At 34.0% G+C, this 22,394-nt stretch overlaps 1 protein-coding gene across 2 annotated transcripts; it reads right to left on the bottom strand.

Annotated features, from left to right (window-relative positions):
- Window positions 1-1,297: 1,297 nt before the first annotated feature.
- On the bottom strand, window positions 1,298-19,550 carry LOC128165597 (wings apart-like protein homolog). Of its 2 annotated transcripts, none has more exons than XM_052830289.1 (17): window positions 19,298-19,550; window positions 17,316-18,987; window positions 17,117-17,203; window positions 15,112-15,309; window positions 14,392-14,528; window positions 13,099-13,210; window positions 12,473-12,718; window positions 7,172-7,283; window positions 6,743-6,846; window positions 5,198-5,274; window positions 4,930-5,066; window positions 4,509-4,624; window positions 4,277-4,417; window positions 3,823-4,060; window positions 3,550-3,638; window positions 2,419-2,514; window positions 1,298-2,004 (listed from the first exon to the last, which is right to left on the bottom strand). In XM_052830289.1, exons 2-17 carry the CDS (start codon window positions 18,984-18,986, stop codon window positions 1,939-1,941), a joined length of 3,627 nt encoding a protein of 1,208 aa, XP_052686249.1. In that variant the 5' UTR covers window position 18,987; window positions 19,298-19,550; the 3' UTR covers window positions 1,298-1,938. The 2 variants fall into 2 exon arrangements, with proteins under 2 accessions (XP_052686249.1, XP_052686250.1); XM_052830290.1 differs by having other exon boundaries at window positions 17,141-17,203.
- Window positions 19,551-22,394: the final 2,844 nt, after the last annotated feature.

Here is a 22,394-nt window from a genome sequence, read left to right as displayed (position 1 = left end):
TAATGGCGTCGTTATTTTGAATAAAATTACATGTGTCCATGAACTTTTTGGACAACCTTCGTACATCTCTGAAGAAATTTAGTTGGCTGAGAATCAGACAACTCTATTCCAACTTTTTATAATTAAAGGTATATGTGATGGTGAGTGACCAGCACACATATAGCCCGTTAAGTACCCTAATATCAGCTTAATTCATGTTCTATACATATGGGATTTTTTTTTAAATTGTTGAAAATGACTGAATTACGAAAGACGAATAGGGCCACATAAAAAAAATATTTTTATCTCGTATTTATGAGAAAAGATCTCGTTATTACGAGTTGATTATCTCGTTATTACGAGTTGATTATCTCGTTATTACAAGAAAAGATCTTTTTATTACGAGATAATTTTCTCGTTATTAATAACGAGATAATTAACTCGTAATAACGAGATCTTTTCTCATAATTACGAACTAAAAATATTTTTTAAGTGGCCCTATTCGTTTTTCGTACTGAATGATTGCTTGGAAGAGAAAATACTTCTGATAGATCTTGTCCACGCTAACACTTGTAAATGTATTTATGTTGGAGGCCTTTTTTTACTGCATTTCCTTGTGATAAAAGCAAATAACGATTTTACTTTCTTTAGCTGGGATAAATGATAAACAGTTATGCGAAATCGAGAGAGTAACTCTGTAGAGTAGTATTTATATCCAAAGGGTATTGTCTTCCGTTTAACCAAATTTGAAAGCCCTTCTTTTGTGCAAAGTCTAGCTGAAAATCTCCCAATGGTTCTGGTGAGCTAAAATAGTCACCCAAACGATATATACATGTATCTATATTTACACTCATTCAAATACATATTTTGTTAAACGAGATGGGGGTGTAATAATTTCCTGGTAACGAAATATATATCGAAATAATTTGAAGAAATGCATGCATTTCCAAAACAGAACCAAAACAGATCATAACCATTAATGAGCCTGGACTTTGGTGTACTGCTAAATATGAAAAGTCTTTAAAATTGACTGAGATTCCAATCATTTACACTGAACAAGTTGTTTTATTTGTTGTACAAAATACCAAGGCGTGCCACGAATAAAGAACTTGTGTCTTTCAGGTAAATATGCATTTTCAATGAACCCATTATCCATTTTAATTCTGTCTTCTGAGTCAACACACAATTACAAGATATTAACAGACTGGATGTCAAAAACAACAGAAGCCCTTTAGCATTCGATCAATAAGTGAGATGTTAGGAATTAAATTTTTTGCCCTCTAAAAATTTGAAAAAAAGTTTTAAAAAATTGTTCTGGTATGCGTTGATTTGTATTTATTAACAATGTACACATATACAGTACATGCATTTTTTTTTTCAGATAATTTCCATCCTTTATGATGCAGTGAAAAAAATTCATAAAATCCACAATACCTCATTACAATGTTAACACCAGATAAAATAATCTGCTAAATGATTCGCTCGATCCCTTCCAGACCTTTAGGTAATGTGCACTATGATTTCATCAGTGTGACATCCTAATTTATCATTCACACATGATTCAGCTAAAACTACCGACAAAAAAAGAATCAAATGATAAAAATGATGGAGTTTGACAAACATGAAATGTCTATTGCTCCAGGTTTTCCTCTCAGAAAAATACAAATTTTAAACCATACAAAAATATAAGTTGACACTGTCCAGCTTTTCTAGAATGGAATACTATAGTATCTTTTCCATACATTCACACATCTTAAGATTCAAGTTGCATTATGTAAACAAACTAAAAAGATTAATGTCTCCTTATAAACAATTTCTCTTTATATCTTTCAGAAGTTCAATAATACGGTGGCTTTGGAAAATTAAGGTTCGTGGTTTTATTCAAACTGACGATGTAATGTTTCCTGTTATTTCTTGCAGTAGTGGTTTCGGTCACTAAGTGTATAACTCCGTTTCCTGTTAGCAGCCCTCCAGAACTTCTATGACATGAGCTATGGACTTGCCCCCTGTGCTTCCAATTGCACGCTGTAAAATAAAAAAAAGAGGATAATGAATTTATTGAAATAATAAACAACCATCTCTTTATAACAATGCCCTTGAAATTTCTTACCACCTCCTATACATTTACATCTATTACAGAATTTTATATTTATACCCATCAACTTCCACTTAAACATTTCATCCCAATAATTCTACTTGAATGGAGCAAGGGATAAGATTTATTCCCACATGTAAATGTTTTAATGTGTTGTGGCTCTCGGGCAACCACATCCTTTGGAGCTGTGACTTGAAACAAAATTCTCCAACATCTCAGTAGTCCTGTTTACAGTGTGTTTTGTGCTTAAAATAATGACAAGTACACGTACTGCAATATCTGCATAAAAAATCTATTCAATTCCTTAAAAAAGAGCTCTCTATGAAACCAAACATTTGTCTTACCGTTAAATTCATAAAACCTAAGAATTTCTTCAGGATTGTGATAAGATCTTCAAAACTCCCAGATGCTAAATGTTCCTTGACTTGGCTGACATACATCTAGATAAATGATTAAAATGGTTAACAGTTTCCTTGATTAATAAAATCATAGTCTGAATCAAATCTTACATTGGTGTTATGTTAGTAAAATATTGTTATTCATGTATATATTGAAACGTTTTGAAAGCTAGTTAAAATATTACCAATGGGTTTAATTTCGCTAAAAAATAATAAATCATGAACATAGTGAAATTAAATCCATCTTGATATTTTGGCAATCTAGGGTGTATTTTTTCATACATTTGCACAGAAATGTTACTTTTGCATTTTTATCCAAATGAGACAATTATTTTCTTTTTTCTTGATGACATTTTTACTATGGAAACATATAGTGCAGCTTTAATCAAACAAGAATTTTTCATCAGCAGTTAGTTTTGGATGAAAAAATGATGTTTGTTCAATTCTGTGCTCATTGTTTTTTGTCTTTAAAAATAAGCAATTCTGTGCAAAAAATATTGAAATAGGTTAATATTATTTCTAAACTGAGATCAACTGGACCACTTGAATATCTGTACAAAATAAACCAATATAAAATTAATATCTATTTTTAATAGCTATTTCAGGTTCTTACTGGATGTAAACCTTTACCAAATATTATTCAGGTCTGAGAATTTCACAAGGCTTTGCTTGGGATTCATGGGTAATTATATATATGATTAAGAATGACCATAAAATGAAACTTTGTAAACGTTGTAAGGTTTGGTCCATCATCACTCATCAGAATAAAATGTTGATCCCCTTTGTGAGCCAAAGTAAAATTTTAAATGATGGAGAAACTTGATAAAGACAGACGAACCAACCATTGACTACTGTAAATTCCTTACATTATGCGAGTACTTAATTCTGCGACTCCGCTGTTTTGTATCAAATCGCGAGAATATAATCGCGATCAGCAATTTTTTGTCATAATAATTTTCAATAGTTCAAAACTGTCTGAAAAATAAAAGCGAGATTTTAAAATCTGCGAGGGTTGCTCCTCGCGATTTTACGCGGAAATTATTTCTTCACGTTTAATTAGGAATCTACAGTACTTACAGTGTTATCCTGTATGAGACAGCCCAACAGTAGAGCAACATACGATGCTATTATGCTGTTCTCCATGTGCTTACCAGCCCGATGTAAAGCTGTAAAGAAATATGTTGACAGCACAATAATAAACAAATAATTATAATTAATTCAAGGCTATTTCATTTAAGAGGAAAATGATGAATGCTTTGTTAACCATGTCACTATCAAAGAAATTTCTTGCTAAGGAGGTGCATAACAGTGAATAAAGGAAGAGTTATCTTCCCTGCCCAGTCAACTCACCTTTTGTAAAGGTTTCCTCGTCGTCTAGATTATCTAGCTTGTCGTTCTCTGGGGGCTGCACGCGACTAGTGTCGTTACTGTCTTCCTTCTCCTTTTTGGCGGACGACACCACCCACTCTATGCCAGAGTCCGACTCCTTCCACTCTCCACTCTTGTTGGGCGATGCTTTAGGTGTGGAGGGCTCACCAAAGTCTTGCTCTTCCATGGTTTTAGCTATTTCAAACCGAGTGCTAAACACCTGTTTGGAGAGAAATTTCAATTTCATCATAATGAAGACAGCACATAGTTCAAGCTACATAAAGTATTAGCAAGTTTACAGAACTGTTTCTCATTTCAAATACTACTGGCAAAGAAGTTATATCTGTTTGAGTGCTAGTCTAAACATTCACATTCCACCACCCCAAAAAATCTTGTGTTTCTAGAAGATGATTCAAAGGTAATAATAAAGACTTACCTCACACAGAGCCTTAGTAGCAGGAACTTGAGATGTAGAATTATCTGAAGTAACTTCATAAGACCTGCAGGTCTCTGCCTCCACAAGTTTGCGTTTGTTTACACCACAATGCTCCACCATATTAATCAGGAGACCCAAGCTCTACCAAAACAAACCACCGCAACTTGAAATACAAGAGGAATCAATGAACTTCTTTTTATCTGAAAATGGAGAAATCGAAACTGGTACCTACCAGAACAAGCATGTCGAATCTCATGTCTATTGGGACATGGCGAGGAGTGTCTAGGATACAGGTTAAAGCTGTTTTTATGAAGTCTGTCTGGTCTCCCACTTTGGTGCATCCAAACTCTACAAAATATTAATATCTTTAAAAAATATGAGTAGTTTTTCCTTAAGAAATTTAGATGTAATTCAAAAGCACAAAATCTAAGCATTCCCTTAAGAAAAAATTCAATAGAAATTACTCTTGAAATAAAAACCTTTCTGAAATACATAAGTAGTTATCACAGTGAATTCTTTCATTTATTAAAATGAAAATGTGCATTGATGATAATTTTTTAAAATAAAAAAGAAGAAAGAATTGACCCCAAAACACAGAGTAAACAAGTACAAATATTTTTCTTGTAAACAACACAGTATCACCAATCTCCTACCATTTTCGTGAGTGATGTTGATGAGGACCCTCAGCACTGCCAACACCAGGCTGTAGATGACGTAGCCGGTCGACTCTTTGTCATCTGAACTGTTGATGGGATACACAGGAAAGCATTTCTCACACAGATCAAGGGCCCTGAAGTCGAAACATTTACCGGTACATTCTTTATTTTTCTTTGATTTATTAATCTCAGTCTAATAAATAGGCAGTTTTACGTATCTTTTAATGCTTTGAAGTTGGGAGACTGAAGAGAGCGAATCTCTTACCTGCATAATGAAGCTACAAGGATTCCTGCCTTGTATGATATCAAATAGAGTTGATTATCAGTATTCACAAAAGACACCTGAAAAAGATTTACATATCAAATTAAAATTTAGAAAATTTGATTTTGATTCTATTTTTTCTATAGAAAATGCAGTTTCCTTTTTATGAAATATAAATCTGTAGTAATATTCTCATCAAGTATTTTTTTTTTAATAAACCATTGATTTTGAATATTATATACATGTACCTTGAACATGTTTATTAGAAGATTTAATTATAATACATGTGTGCAGGGATTTATCCAGGTATCTAATGTTACTACCCTTTTTATTCCTAAGGGGAAATTGTGAGCCACAGGCTCGATTTGAGCGCCGTAGGCACGAGAATGCTAGGGGAGTGCGGGGGCATGCCCCCCGGAAAAATTTTAAAATATAGGAGCAAAATCCTGCATTCTGAGAGCTTCTGAAATTCATTTCTATACCACTGTGGGCTACTCCCCTCAAAGTTCAGTCAAAAAATACTAAGTGTAATGGCCTATTATTCCCTTGATATAACTGGTTTACATGTTTTAGTGCTCTCAAAATATAAAAAAAATTCTGGGATAAGATTTTAATGCCTCTTCATAAAACTTCCAAATTTCTCTTTTTTCTAATGTGTGAGATATTAAACATAACCCTAAATGAAATAGTTGGAAATCTTTTAGAAGAAGTGGGGTTTTCTTGAACAGCAGACATTCAAATGGGTAAAAACATGAGAACGAGACCATTTTTTTTTTTTACCAGTTTCACAGAGCAATTTACTAATTAAGAACTTTTCACATTACTGTCTTTCATTCTGACAATATTTGCAAAGTGAAACAAATTCATGTACTTTCCACAACTAGTGTTATGGTCAATTTGAAAGAAAACAAATCAGCAACGATTCTCCAATTTTTAACAGACAACATTTTTATCAGAACAGCTATCAACTAAACTCAACAATAATTAAAAAAGAAAGGAAAACATAAATATCATAAATAAAGGATTAAAGAAAGTTACCAACCTCAAAAATCCACCTCTCTATATCCTTTACTAACTAACGATATAATAGAATAGTAAGAAACATACATGTTTATGCCTTCACAGCCCTGAATCAAACCAGTATACTGATTCAGATATGCACCATAGCAATTTTAATATTTAGAAAAAGAGACACATTGGTACTTGCACTGTTTTAATTTTTCTTATTTTTTTTTAACTTCACCAATTTTCTTGCAGTTTCTGGGCAGATTCTATATAAGCTCTAGGAAAAATTGAATTTGTTGTTTAAGCTGGATTAAGGTGCCTTTTCTAGCCACTGGTTGTTGCTCACTTTTACACTAAGTGTATGCTGTTTTCAATTGACTGTGAGTCTTTAGTTTTTTCTTTTTAAACAGAGCTTTACTCATATCAAATTCCTTGACGTACATGAAACATATAACATTTTATTGGGAAATTTTCATTCCATATTACTTTGATTACAGCTGTATAAGACATGCTTTATACACCTTTATATGTGAGATATCTTACATTTTCCAGCACTCTCAGACACCTGTCAATCTTCTTCATGTTCTCCAACATACTGTCTGTCACCAATGTTGTGTCATCTCCCAAGGCTTCGATACATGAACACACTGAAAGATTTACAACAAATCAACAACCTACCTTGCTGTATTGACTATGCAATATACCGGTACTAATGTTAAATCCATTTCAAATTCAAATTATTTCTTTGTACTGAACTAAACCAAAGAAAGCCAGTGATAATGTTTTTTCTTACATAATAAAAAACACCCATTCATTCATGTGTATATATAAAACATAACAGTACAAATTTGAAAAAAAAAATCACCACCTCAATGTCAACGAAACGTGGAAATGAACTATATGTGCATATATGAATACAAATTTGATCAAATCCCTGCATAGACTGGAGGATGGAGCTGCGGCCTGACTGACCTGTGTCCACTATGTGGTCCAGTGCTCCCAATGTCCTCAACTCTTCCTTGAACCATTCTCCTGCTCTACGGGAGGTCAGGCTCAGCAGAGATTCCATGGCAAGATTTCCAGTCTGTAAAAGATATATCAAAACTTTCACCAATCATCATGAAAAGATCCTAAAAACATGTAATACACCCATAACTAATTTATATTAAGAATAGTGATGGGCAATCGGACCAAAAACCATAATCGATTATCGGAAATAATCGGACAGATGTAATTGATTAATAAACGATTATAATCGGAATTATCATAATTGTTAAAAGTGCATGGCTTATTATAAATATAGCAGAGTTACAACTAATAACTTGTGTATTGATTGCTTCCTTTGATCACAGTTAAATAAATCTGAATTTCAAGTAACGAAATTTAGTTTATAATGTCTCCAAAAAAGAATGTTTAAAAAACTAATGAAATTACTTTTAACATCACCACCAACACTCTCTATGCAGTTCTTAAAACTAGGGGCGTTTAGGTAACTATTTCAATATCCTATAATCTTCTGCAGTTTTTAAAAATGATTTATTTGAAATAACAAAACACTTGATAACTATAAAAATCTGTAAGTGTATTTGAATATTGAAAAGAAAGAGTATTTTTCCAGACATGCAATTTTTACACTGTTTGTGACTTGCTATCCAACTTGATTTTTTGAGGTTTTTTTTTTAATTTGTAGAAAATAAAAAACTCCCAGATATCTGACAATGTAACTCCTGAGGATGGATAATCAACCCAATCTCCTTTATTTCTCTGAAAATTGTTACTGTTACCATTCACACTATCAACTACCGCCATTTTGTTTTTGAAATGTAGATTATAAAATCTGAACCAAAAACTGACCAAATTCCAGATTTTTTTTTTTTTGTTAACGATGTCGGCGACTGTTATTTTGAAATCGATTAGCAGCATCGGGGGTTTCAGAACGATAGACAATCGATCATCGGCGACAATCGTTTCCTCACTAATTAAGAACATACATCTATCTTTCATATCTTTCATATAATTAAATGTTTCAAAATAAAATTCTCCTTCTGCAATTTTTCCTTACATGAACGACTCTAATATGTTTTATGGTGCTACCATTGTGGCGAGCACAGCAGGAATTACACATACCTTACATTATTGTCAACTTAGTGTTATTTAGGTATCGATGAACATCAAAGAATTTGTAATAGAGTATTTCTCTACAACAAGTATGCAAAAGGTACTACGGTAATTCTAATGGTTATAATACATACAGCGCAACCCCCTACCCCTCCCCGAGAGAGAGAGAGAGAGAGACAGACAGAGAGAGCCAGCCCGGTCCTTGTTCATAGGTGTGTAATTTCCCACTTTCAAATTTAATGGTTTGACTATATGCAATATCTGCATAAATTTTTTAATTGTTTATCTTTTCTCTTTATTCCTTTTTATTTAGTTCAAAAGGACAATATTTGGTATGGTTTAATATCTGCTTCCCAATTTTAACAAATTTTAAAAAGTGTCGTGTAAAAATCAAATTGCCATAAATCAGTGTACAGAGGATGCCTATCACTTTTATCTTGATTTTAGTCATCATTACTCATTTGTTGCTTATCTATGACGTCATCTAAATGACCCAATTCCCGCAATTTTGCAAAAAATGAAAATATTGTCATTTTTTTCCTTCATATTTTGCATTCAGAAGTAAAGAGCACAGGTCTGCTCAAGTACGATTTTAACGAATGTTTTTTTTCCTATAATTATACACATCATACTAAAAGATGGTATTTAAGCAAGCCTGCGCTCCATGTTTCCCAGTCGAAAAACCATCTGAAAACACCCATATTTTGCTACAAAATTTGAGATTTTATCAAAATAAGACAATTTTCATGACGTCATTTCTATGTTATGATGTCAATTTGGTGATAACCTTTAACAGATTTATTTTGTATATGATTTCAACTATTTTCAAAAAACTTATTTTTGGGGTTAAAAATGCATTATACTGCACATAGTCCTTTCCTATTGTTTATTTTCTCCCTGCTCATGTACTTACCTTCCTACTGAACATGCATGCACTATTAGATTAATAATAGATCGATATGACAGTAAAGTACGGCTCTTGCTAGTACAGGTAACTCTCGATAGCTCGCAGTCCATGGGACTGAGGAAAGACTTCGAGGTTTCAAGAGTTCGAGTTTTCAAGAGTTCGGAATTTTCCGGGTTGACCGACGGGTTTTAAAATTAGTCTTACCGGATGTTATGATGAAGTCATTTACATGTATTTAGTGCTAACCTTACGCATGTGCTTAAACAACGTTTTCTTTTCAGTAAAATATACAGAACTGGATGTTTTTAAAACTAAATACAACTATTGAATAAATTCATCATAATTATTTATTTTATGCATCATATTAAGACCAGATTGTTCAGTACTACTGGACTTCAAGACGATCGACATGTCATAAATGTGATAACTGAGTATCACCCATTGTTCCCACTGTATGGGTCCTTCCCCAGCTGTAATAACTTGCTCAGCAATAATCATTATAATGACAATGATGCTGATAAGAATAATTTTTACAGTTTTATAATTCTAAAATTTGACCATGACTCAATATTACCATTTCATCTTGAACAATTAATTTCTCATTTTCATTGGGTCTCCAAATTATCGTAAAATGGTTGGTGTTAATTATAGATTGGGTATCGGTATGGTCAATCATCAAACAATTATCACCTTGCAGGACAAGTGTCGCCTGAATAAACAACCCCTGACACGGGTCCCTCGTCTAATGCCTGGAGCCATTTAAATGACCAAGTAGGTGTTAATTAGGTATAGCGCTTGAATATACATGGCGACTTCGAGGTATCGAGAGTAGGAAACTATAGTTTATGAGCAACGGGACTGCAGTTTGTCTTCGAGAGATCAAGGGTTTCCAAAGAACAAGAGTTCGAGAAATCAAGAATAAAGTTGCTTAGTTATATAGGGAAAAAATCGGGACCCTAGACTCACTTCGAGCGATCGAAGTTTGAGCCATCGAGAGTTACCTGTATATATTTATATAATCTCTATATCCAAAATCAAAGGCCGGAACGGCCACAAAGGCGTCGAACTGCCATTTAATTCTTTGATATAGAATGATATCAATAATTTGAATTTCTGTTAATTTAATAGTCGTATATCAAATAATTTTAGACATAGAATAGAAAAGTATATGAATTATGTTTTGTGCTGCTTTAAAAACAAAAATAAATTTATTTCTTATAAAATAGGTATTGGTGCTTTTACAATTCAATAACTCATTATGGTTACAAAATTCGAAGAAATTTCAAAGATCAAATAAATTATTTTCTTTAAACAATTTTCAATTTTGATTTGAATACATTAACAGTATGTCCCCAATTATAATAATAAAACATACTTTTATATATTTTAATTCCCGTTTGAAACAAGATTCCCTATGGTACGGTTGTTTACAAACAAATCCACAACACGTGCTATCTAAAATGCTCGACCAGACCAACTACATTATCGTGTTTATTTTTAGCAACAAAATCACTATATATACGTTTATCGCTTACATTTATTTTGGAGACCGTGCCCGATAACAAATAAATTTACATCGCAAATTTTATTTCTATCGGGCACACTCTCCAATTAAATGTAAGCGATAAACTAAAATAATATTTAGTGAATTTTTACACCTGATTGTATTCATCCGCCATTTCTTGATTAAGCAAATTTATACTTATGCAATGAGTTGTCAATAACCAGGTAGGCAATGGTTTTTTTGTACACAATTTAGTTTAATAAATGGAATAAAAATCGTGTAATACGTTTAATACTTTAAGGAGCATTAGCTCGACGCCCTAAAAACCCTAAAAAAATATGTCAATGAGGCAGGTATCGCAGTCTTTATTGAAATAGCTAGTACATGCATTACAGATGTTTGATCCACCTCTGAATTTATCGCGGGAAATATAGCGCAAGAGCACTGTGATGTCATCAATGACCTTTTTTGTCTTTGTTTACGTATTTTGACTCAATACAAAGGTATGGAAGTATGTAACAAATCTCATGGGTCTCACCAAGCTTGTGCGGTACTCAAAACGTGTCTCCAAACCTCAAGACAACGTAAATTACTGTAATGTATCGTGTATAATACGCACTCGTGTATAATACGCACCCCCCAAAGTTGACCAAAAAATGGCAAAAAACAGCAGGTCCTATGTATAACACGCACCCCAAAAATGGCGAAATCAACGGCCGCCATTTCCCCTAAAACTATCGATGTTTCATAATAATTTTATAATGCATGCGCAATTTCTTTAATTTTGTGATCAGAACATAGCACAGCAATGAAAATCGACGGCCGCCATTTTTCCAAATAGCTATCAATGTTCCATGATAATTTTATAACCCAAGCGCAATTACTGTAATTTCATGATCGGAACATGGCCCAAGGCAAGCGATATTAGAGTCAAAGTTCTTACAATTTTACTTATGATTCAATTGATAATTCATAGTCAAACTCTTTAACTCTTTGTTAAATAAACATTGTGAAGAAACGTATGTATGTCGTATATCGTCATTATCAAGTCGTACAAATGATCGATGTATTTTTAGCAGTGTCTATGTAAAGCAATAACGTTTAACTGCATAAAAACGTTATGAAGTAATCAAGTTTAATCAGAATAATCGCCAATCTTCATGCACATGAAAACACCCTGTGAAGTCCGACACAAGACAGGTGCATGCCTCTGACACCGGAAATTGTAAAACAAACACTGACCACACGCCGAGTCAAAAGGTGGCTGCTTACGTAATGGCAAATACACTGGCGATATTTAAACTTGTTTGATACAAGACATAGTGTTGAGAGAGGATAAAAATTTCAATACATGAAAATAAAACTAAGAATAAGGTATATCTGATGCAGTTAATTTAGTATACACTCAAACAACTTGCATAACAGGCTATATCGGCAGTCTTTACTCCTGTGGTATCAAGAATCACGGCTTGAAAAAAATGGGGTTAATTTTTTGTCCTATGTACAACACGCACCCCCACTTTTGATCCAATTTTGGCTGAAAAAAGTGCGTGTTATACACGCAACATTACAGTACGAGTTAAATGTTGGCCATTTTTTGGCATAGCACCATGGGTGAAAACATAAGAGAGCAATATGGGACGTAGACAAAAATTTTGTTTGATGAATCTGTACCTTTAGTTCGTTCTTTTTCCTGTACACACTGGTTCTTAGAGCTCCCTTCGCTCGCTATAATAAAACTTACTGAGACATCCTCAATTTCGGGCTGGTTAGTAGCCCCACCCTCAGCCTTCCACTGTTCGTACACCTCTCGGGCACGGTCTTTATTGCGGTTCAAGGTCCTCTTGCCCATCACGGTGGCGCTCTGCTCCTCCTGGTAATCCACTGCCAGCAGCTTCAGCATCAGATCCAAACTCTGTCGATCCAAGTCCATGTTCAGCCGGTCTCGACTCAACATGAACATCAGCAAGGCTGTACACAGGGACAAACTCTGCAATACACAATGCAATACACATTTAGAGACGCATGAATTCAAATCACATACCTAGAGTAAATCTTATGTTGAATATGGTATTCCGATTAATTCTAGGAGTTCATTGAAAGGTTATTTTTAACTACTGTGGAATCATTAAAATTCGTGGTGGCTCATTTTTCGTGGTATACGAGGGTAGCCCTCCCCCACGAATTTCAATCCTCAACGAAAACAAATTTATAAAGAGTTATCTTTGTTACTGAAACAGTAACCGACGCATCCACGAATTTACATCCCCGCGAATGAACAAAAAAGTCACAGTCCACGAAAATTGGCCCCCACAAATTTAAATGATTCCACAGTATGCCAATAGGTTGATTAAGTCTTCATTTCATTACTGGATCTGTCACAGCATCCTTCAGGTGTCCAAATATCTTGGCCACAGTTCCATGGGCTCTCAGGTGCATTCGGAATGCTGGCAGGATACTTTTTTGGGCTAGGCCAATACAACTGCAAAATTATAAAAATTAAATTCTAAACAACAAAATTTTAACGTAACAAAAATAAAACCATCTTGCTGTTTCTCTCAAAGAACAATAGCGTACAATGCCCGACAAATCCACCGCACCCAGAATGTTGAAATGGCATACATACATATAAAAAGAAATTTACATTTGAAAGTGTACACCAGTACATGTATAATATAAAACAGCATTGTCTGACAAATTAAAAAATATATATATAAAAATCGTATCAATTTTTTAAAAAAATGATTTACTTTGAACCACAGAAATTAAACATAAAACATCAACTACGATTCGAACACCCTCTTATCCGATAAGTCTAGTCAACAAGCCTCCGCCGATCTCAATGAGTTACGCTGATACACTACAGTAATGGTGAATAACTTTGGTTGTTTGACAATCATTAATTATTTAATAAAAGTGAAATGTTTTTGGTGAAAACCCACGGATTTTGACCTATTATAGGTATAGACTCCATTTCGATAAATCATTATTAAAAATGAATAAAAACTTATCCTTTAAATAAAAGTACATTTCGGATGGAGTCAAGACCCATTCATTCCTAAAATTTGCAATTCAGAACAGTAAATGATCAAGATTTTTGCATAAAACGCTGCGCAGCTTAATTTGGAAACCCATATCTGTCGTGTTTACTGAAGGAAAGCATACGTTTGACTTACATCATACAATTTACACTATAAACAATGTTTACAAGCCAAAAATTTAATATTTTTATTGAAATTGTTAATCGTTCGTCTTTATTGCTCCAGGTGGGGGAATTACAACGCCTTGTACACCCCCGTCCTTCAGATAAGACAATTTTTAATGCAATGAAACACAATTCAGCACATTTCTTTGACTGTATCAGCAATTAACAGCTTGTTTTATGTAAACTACAATTGGATAATCAAAGGTCAAAACGATGGTCAATCTCTGACTGTTCTCTATTCAAATTGGTCAATTCATTAATGAACAATGAGATATGTAATGGATATATGCCTCAAACAGTTCTGTATGAAAAAAAAATATCAGAAAGTTTCGGCAGATATTTTTTCATACAGAACTGTTTGACGCATAAATCCATAACTTACACAACCACAGCCTGATAAAAGGGATGGTTCATATTGGCTATAGTTTGTATCCATGAATTGTAAAATGAACACAAACCTGAGACATCTTGTAGACATGGGCTCCCCTTCCTGAATCCCAGACAGCAGGTACTCGACATCGTCAGCAAACTCCTGGGTCTCTCCGTGCTCCTGACATTCGTGAGCCTCCTTCACATTCTTCACCACAGTGTACAACTGTCAAAACAACAACACAGACTCAAAGTACACGGACTGCAGTACAATGCATCCTGTGATATCTGGGTTTAATTTGGCATGTTGGAAATTTTTTACTCTTTTAGCAGGTAAAAAAATATACAGCTCTAAAAAAAATACACAGCTCGAACTGAAGTAAATGTACTACAATATTTTGCATTTCATAACAAAACTTCAGTTTTTTGACATGTTGGAAATGCTGCCTTTGTTGGCAGATAAAAAAAAAATAATGATCAGACTTAAAAATCATATAGTGTTATCTCATCGTAAGAAAGGTAAACCTTTTCTCATAATAAATAATTTCCCAAAACACACAAAATTGTCCAACATCTACTTTTCTAAACTGGATTTGTCAAAATAAATGATCCAAACTAAAATCAAATTATTGGAATTTAACTCTGTTACACTGAAAAAATAGACATGAATAAAAACCTTTGGCTCTCCTCCCTTTCACGTTTACCGCAGTGAGAGAGTCTAAATAAAAATCGTTCTCGACTATCAATGTTAATATTAAATAATCACATCTACAAATTCCTACCAGCTGATAATTCTGACACCTCTGTACCTGTTTGTGCTCTTTATTGATGTGAACTGAGGTATACGCCTCATCTCCTTCTCGGTCTGGCCAGTGGACAGCCCGGGTTAGCTTTGGAGGCTCCTCAGGGGGCTTTTCTTTAGGTCCTGAATTAGGCCAAGTTGAGAAGCGGGTCAGTTTTGGGGGACCAGTCTGAGCTCCATTTTCCTCCCCTGCGTTCTTCTTGTTCTGAAAACAGAAAGAATAGAATCTATCTAAGGCTTTGTAAAAGTTAAGTTTCATGACGATATTATCCAACAATAAATGAGTGACCAGTGACGGTATATTCACGTTACAGTTACTTTCATATAAGGTAAATTATATTCAAGATTCTGGAACTAATATTTATATTGATTATAATAAGATATTCAAAACATTCTAACTTAATGTTTTATATTCATTCAGTAGGTTTAATAATCACTCTTTAACATTATCATCCATAAATGATTCTTGCAAGCACAATGCATTGTTTAAAATACTTTGAAATACATGTATATAGTTCATCAGTAGTTAGTAGTGTACATTACCATACTAAGGTAAATCTTGCTACATCAAGCAGAATATAAAATGTTCTTTATTGATTAAAGAGAATACTACACTTATATTGCTTCACATACTAAAAAGGCATTGCAATTCAAAGTAGAAGAACATGCTATCAAAGAAATATATGTTGACTAGTCTAAATTCAAACTTAGGGATTAACAGAATAAAGAAATGCAACAAAAATCGTGAACTACAATACACACAGTGAATATCAAGATAAGTTTAGAACAAATGATATCAAAAGTATGCTTAATTATTATAACAAAAACACAATTAAAGGCAAGGTAACTTTCTAGATGCATCATTCATATACATGTTTGCACTTATACAGCAATATAAAAGGTATTGATGATATATTTCAACAATGCTTACCAATCAAATACAACTTAGCAATTAGCATTCTGGAATACCTAACAACTTTATACATGTAGCAGCATTTCCTTATTCTTTATATGGTGTCATGCTTACTCCTATATTGTTTTTTAACTTATTATATAACCTTGACAAAACAATGCAAATTATGGATCTTATTACATTTCATCGAAAGTTATACCAGCACAGAACTAAATACCAGAATGAAACAGTTTAAAAACGAAAATCGATTGCCCTTCTGCATTTCTAACAGATCTATTCTCTATAATAAATTAAAATGCTTTAAAACCAATTTTTTCACATTACAGTAAAAACTTTCAGTTTAAACCAATTTAATTCCCTTTCTACTGACCCAATGTTTAAAACTAATTCATGATACCGCTAAACATTTTATCACAGTCTCCTTTAATAGACTTGGAATGAGTCCATGTTTAATCGATGTTGAAAAAATAATTATCAATGATTTACACTGAGAACTGTATGCAACACCTGATTTTTGCTTTTATTTACAAATATATTAAATTCACAGAATAAATTATCTTTAGCTGCTACTTATCCTAAAAAAAAATAATTTATTATATAAGTTCATCAAAGTTGTTTTATCCATTTAAACAAAAATCCTCTGAAAACCATCCCACAATAATTTTCTCTAGAAGATTGTGAATCTAAACGTCACATATTCATAGGTTAGGGCACATGCTCATGTAAATGTTTCAAGGTATGTTTAGCCCCTTGAAAAAGTTAAAACTAAATCCACTACATACACAGTCATTGTGTTCAAAACGTACATACATTTTTTAAATAACATTGTCAAAATAATCTTTTTTAAAAATTTGAGGAAGGTTAAAGGATAGATAGCAAATTGTTGCAAGGTCTCAATTTGCAGAAATGAAATTGTATTTTTTATATTTCTTACTAATATTGTCACTTAAAAAGACTGATTAGTTCACTCCTAGTATAATTAACAAAATTAATGACTTAAATAAACAATTTCAAAAAGTTAAGGCTTTTTTTTTTTTGGTAAGGTTACCAAACACAATGACTGGTATCAAAAAGCAAAGCAAACAAAAGCAATATGCACATTTCTTTGCATCATCATGGTTACCCGTTCCTCTTCATCAAAATCATCCTGCCAGGATCGCACATTGTAGGTCGCCTTTGCTGGAGACTGAAAAAGAAACAGCAAACATGATGAACTTTACAATTACACCAAAGTATGACATTCAAATATTGAAAGTCACTATTGAAATATGTTCTTTGTAAAATAAATATACATGTACCTTCTTTGGACTGGGCGACACTTTTTTCTGAGCCATCCTGGTATTCTTAGATTTGAATATTTTTCTTTCTCTTTTGGGTTGCTTGAACTCCTCGTTTGACTCCTGGGAACTTGGTATTTCTTGTGAATTCTCAAGTTCTCCCTCTGAAGACTGGCTGTCCCCGTTGTCCTCCCTCTGCACTTCTTCAACGCGCTTGAGTTTAACTGGGATTTCTTCGAATGTGTCACTCTCTGCTATCTCTGGTATGTTTTCAGGCGTTTCATCCACCTCCATTTCATCAAATCCAAAGGCATTGTCCTTATCCTCTATGCTGACAGATCCTTCCTGAGAATCTGGAGCCAGATCATCCTCAGGTTGTAGCACTGGAGCCTCCTCACTCACACTTGTGTCTTCTGAAGGAATACTAGATGTCTCCTTTTCCTCTTCCTGCTCATCCTCCACCTTGTTTCTAGACTTAAATATTTTATTTCTTCGAGGTTTGACATCTTTTGTTTTGTTTGAATCTTTAGGGGGTGCCGGGGCATATTTGGGTTCCTGCTTTAAGTTAATAATGGTTTCTATTGGTGGTACAGATGCCTTCGTTGCAGTGTCATCTGCTTTTCTCTTCTGTGGTCGTCTTCTGTTTCTGATAATGATGGGCTTAGCAGGTATTGCCTGAAAGAGATCCTCTTTGGGTTTTTCTTCTCCATTATCTGATTCCTTATCTTGTGGATCTCGAACTTTGTAGGTCCGTACAGGGTGAAGTTTGGATGATCCTTGGGCTGGGGGTTTTGGAGAGCAAATCACGATAAGAGTGGAACCTTTTCCATGTTTGATCTCACTCTGTTGAAGAACCTTGCTATTATTCATCCTGCCCACTGGGTCATCCCCTTGTGGTTTGTACTCAAAATTGCCATACACTGCTGGATCCATGTAACGGCTGCGGAAATTCAGGACAGTTGCTCCACTGCTTTCATCGTCATCTGACTGCAAAATGTGAGTTCTTGAGGTAATTTTTTGTGATCTTCCTTTACCTCCTCTTTTGTATGAATTACCTTCCTCATCATTTTTGTCAGAGAACACATCTGTTTTCTGTGAAAATGGGACTGATGAATCATCATCATCTTCTTCTAACACAGGGCTTTCACTTTGTACCTCATCTTGAGCCTGCTCTGGCACATTATCTTGTCCTTTCTCTTTCTTTACAGAGCGAGAATATGTTCTTACTGGTCTTTTGAACATTACTGGTTCCATGTCCTCATTTTCATCATCATTATCAATTGACTCGCTGTCTTCTTTCTCTAATTTTGGAAGATTTCCAGGAGATTCTGGTTGAACTTGCTTCTTTTGAGTCTTGTTCATTGTAGCAATAGCAGGTCTTCCTAATCCAGTTGAAGCACTCTGACCCGAGCTGTTATTTGCTGGAAGTTTCTTTTTGAGACTCTCATCCTCATCCAAGTCAAAAGAAAACTCATCCACCGTTTCATTTTCAACTTTTACCTTATTAAATGTTACTTGAAATGGATCATCCTTTCTTACACGTGTGAAGGATGTGTCTCCCCATTTTGTTTTTTCTGCTTTGATGGGTACTGGTGGAGCTGCTTTGTTGTTCAGAACATCATCAAAAGCCCGACTGGCGGCAGTGTCTTTACTGGTATATTTACTGTAGGTTTTATATGTCTTGCTAGCCATTCTAAAAGATAAGCAAATGATGCAGTTATTAAAACACAAATTTTAAAAAACAAACAAGCCAAATTCAATTGTTATATTTAATTGCTTAAATCTATCAATATTTCGATAAGAAACCTATTTTGGTCTCTGCAAAGGGGAATAACTTCAAAACATAATAACTTTATGAGTAAAAATATTCATTCTTTCTTACACTTATAGTTGTAAATTATAATTGTCCAAAGTTTTAGACTCTACGTAATCAGACCAAATTATTAAAATGCCAAAAGGCATTGTGCAATCAAGTCAACGCTTTAGACAAGAGTTTAATATACCTGAATATTACTATCAGCGTCCGACGTTTTCCAAGCTTTGTTTATACCTCTAACAAAATAGGGTCATTGTACAGTCCCAGATGCAGGAAACCGTACATCAAATCTGCCAAATCCGTTAAAAGTATCTTGATGTTAAATCTGCTTTTAATAATTAATTTTCAATAACGACATTGCGATGATAAACAATAAACGTTATCACCCCTTTCATCAAGTTCACATGTGCGCCATTTTGGTGGATATAGGGCACAAAACAATAATTGCGCATGCGTAGCTGAGGAATAACAAAAAACTAATCTTTGAATTATAGACAGAGTTTCGAACTTAAGAGGCCCATAGGTCACATTGCTCACCCACACAACATTTCAAAATATTTTAGATGAAACTTGCAAAAAAATCTGACAATACATAAAAACAATATATATGTCACAGGGATACACTCGAATATAATTTAGTATTTAGTAATTCATTTATTTACTCATTCATTCATCCATACATTTCATTATTAACACTTCATGGTTTACTCGTGTTTGACTGGTATTCGTGTTCTGTCACATGATTGTGTTATTTTGGGTTGTGATTCACCAAATACGGTAATAGCTATAATATGTCTATATTTTGTAGTGGTAACACAGGTTTTCATGGGTGTGTATGGTCAGTGCGCAAGCGTGAGTGATAGCACTTAATTTATAATGTTTTGCACCATGACTTTAGAACATAACTCGTTTGCCATCAGACAGCGACAGTTTTACGACTTGTCTGTTTAAATAGTTTGAGACTGTCATTAGTTTCAAACTATTACGTTTAAGTTCTACTGAAGGCGAATTTGGTGAGAAATACTTTCTTTAGTTGTTCTTATCTTAAAGTTAAAATATCTAAATATTATAAAAATGTATGCGTCAATTGTATGAATGTTTTCATTTCAGGTCACCTTCTTATCATTATTGTAATTCATCATAATAAAGTGACGCTGGAAAACTGGAGCATCCTGTTATTCATTTATTTAATTTGAACGAAGAGTAACGACCCCGTGACATATAATCAAAATAAGAAGAACTGGCGGGAGTTGATTTTGCCGATGTTTATTTATTTTAAAATCAATTATGATATGTTATTTTGCATGACAAGTACATGTATACGTAGTTTCTAATTTGAATTACGCATATTTTTATAAAATCAATTTTTGAACTTTTTCGACTAGAATGTCGAGAAACCTCCATATGAATCATGTTAAATAATATTTAAAGATAAAATTAATTCAATCAAACTATATATCAGTGCCATTCAGTGGTAGAAATATTTCTCGAAAATTGTATGGATCCAAGCAATATTGAACTCTAGTCTCGTTCAACCAAACGCTCGGCTGACACCGTTAATCTCCGACAAGGGTTTACGGAGACAGCCGAGCGTCGAGTTGAACGAGACTATATTGAACTCTGGCGTAGGAATACATACGACTACAAAAAATATTTAAATTGTTCGTACCATTTAAAATCTGACTATTTTTAAGGTATTTGTAACTAAGTTTCCTTGAAAAACAATGCTTTAGCATACATTACATCGAATTCATCAATTATTTTCAAGAACTAAGTCTTGTCAGGAGCAATGATTTGTGCTGAGGTCCAAACACTGTTTCACTTTCGGTTTGTTCGAGTGACTGCATAGGAGATGATTAAAAATCAACTCCCAAAAAAGGTAACAGAAATGTTGGGCGCGCTTGATTTTACCAAAAGGTGTACACCGTGTACACTTTTGTAAATCAAGTGCAAAGGTGTAGCGTTCAGGTGTACACCGGGTGTACACTTTTCTACACCGAGTCAGGGGCATGTGATGTTGGGTGTAGCACTGAAACCAATATGGCGGACGAATGTTATGATGGAAACTTGAAAAATGATTTTAAGTAATGTTACGGATTAGAAGTCGCATAAAGGTTGTCGTTTGTATATGAAAGCCATTAAATTTGAAATGTGTGTTTATTTTATTGCATTTATATCACAAAAATCCTATTAATTGTCGCAGAACAGCAGATTCTTTGTTAAAACTGCACCCTTTTCCGTCATATTCATTCTTAACTTCCCTACACCATGTACACTAGTACATCAGTCATTGAAGTGGACTTGATATACAATACAAAATTTTTAAACCGGTGTATACCGGTGTACACCAAGTTTAGCTTAATCAAGCGCGTCCATACTTTGGAGCTACACTTTGTCCAAAGATATCCTCGATTCGCATTTTATTAAATTTGTCGATGTGTATATAATAAATATACCTCAGGGTTCAAACGATGTTCATTTAATAATATGAAAATATTCAAGATTTCTAGTATGAAACGCTCTTCCTAACTTGTCAGCTAAAAATAAAGAGTTTAGAGAAATTTTGCATTGCAGTAGAATGAAAGTACCCGAGTGATACCGTTAACTTGGAAATTGTGCGAGGTGTCCCTTCTGAAAGAAGGTAAGATGTTAACTCTCTTCTTTTTTTATTAATTCTTTGGGAAAAAAAAGATGACGTATCAAAGAAGAAATCTTATGTTGGAAAAATCAATTTCAAAAATGGAAATTCAAGGCCGTAACTAGACCTATATTTTTAGTGAGGCGAGGGGTCTGGGGACCGCCTAGGTCCGGACCCCAGCGGGTCCAGGGCAGCGCCCTGGTGGGGGGACCAAGGAGGCGAAGCCCCCCCCCCCCGGAAGCTCCTGGGTTTTCGTAAAAATAAAGATTACACTTTAATGTTTTTCTGTGTTTATTTTTCAAATTGTATCGTTTTTTATTTGATGTTCGATAACCAGTTATAAAAATTTTACATGATGTATAATTTTTATTACTGGTTATCGAACTGTAGCTGACCAATTTTTCTATGTCCAGTTTCATCAAACGTCTTGAGAATATAAAAAATACGATCAGTATTTTACACCTGGAGAAAACTAAACCCCTAGGCTAAAGGCCAAGTTCAATTACGCAATATGTTAGACCTAATGGACACAATGACATATGTATTAAGTATAAAATGTTGATCTATCTAGGTTTCCGTTGACTCATTGGTATCATAAATATCAACACCAACCTTTTTCTGGAACAGAATCACTTGACTTTCTACA

This window comes from Crassostrea angulata, chromosome 10 (genome assembly GCF_025612915.1).
Source record: "Crassostrea angulata isolate pt1a10 chromosome 10, ASM2561291v2, whole genome shotgun sequence".
Classification (NCBI taxonomy): domain Eukaryota; kingdom Metazoa; phylum Mollusca; class Bivalvia; order Ostreida; family Ostreidae; genus Magallana; species Magallana angulata.
The sequence above is the reverse complement of the archived record's forward strand: the minus strand, read 5'-3'. Positions and strand labels throughout refer to the sequence as shown.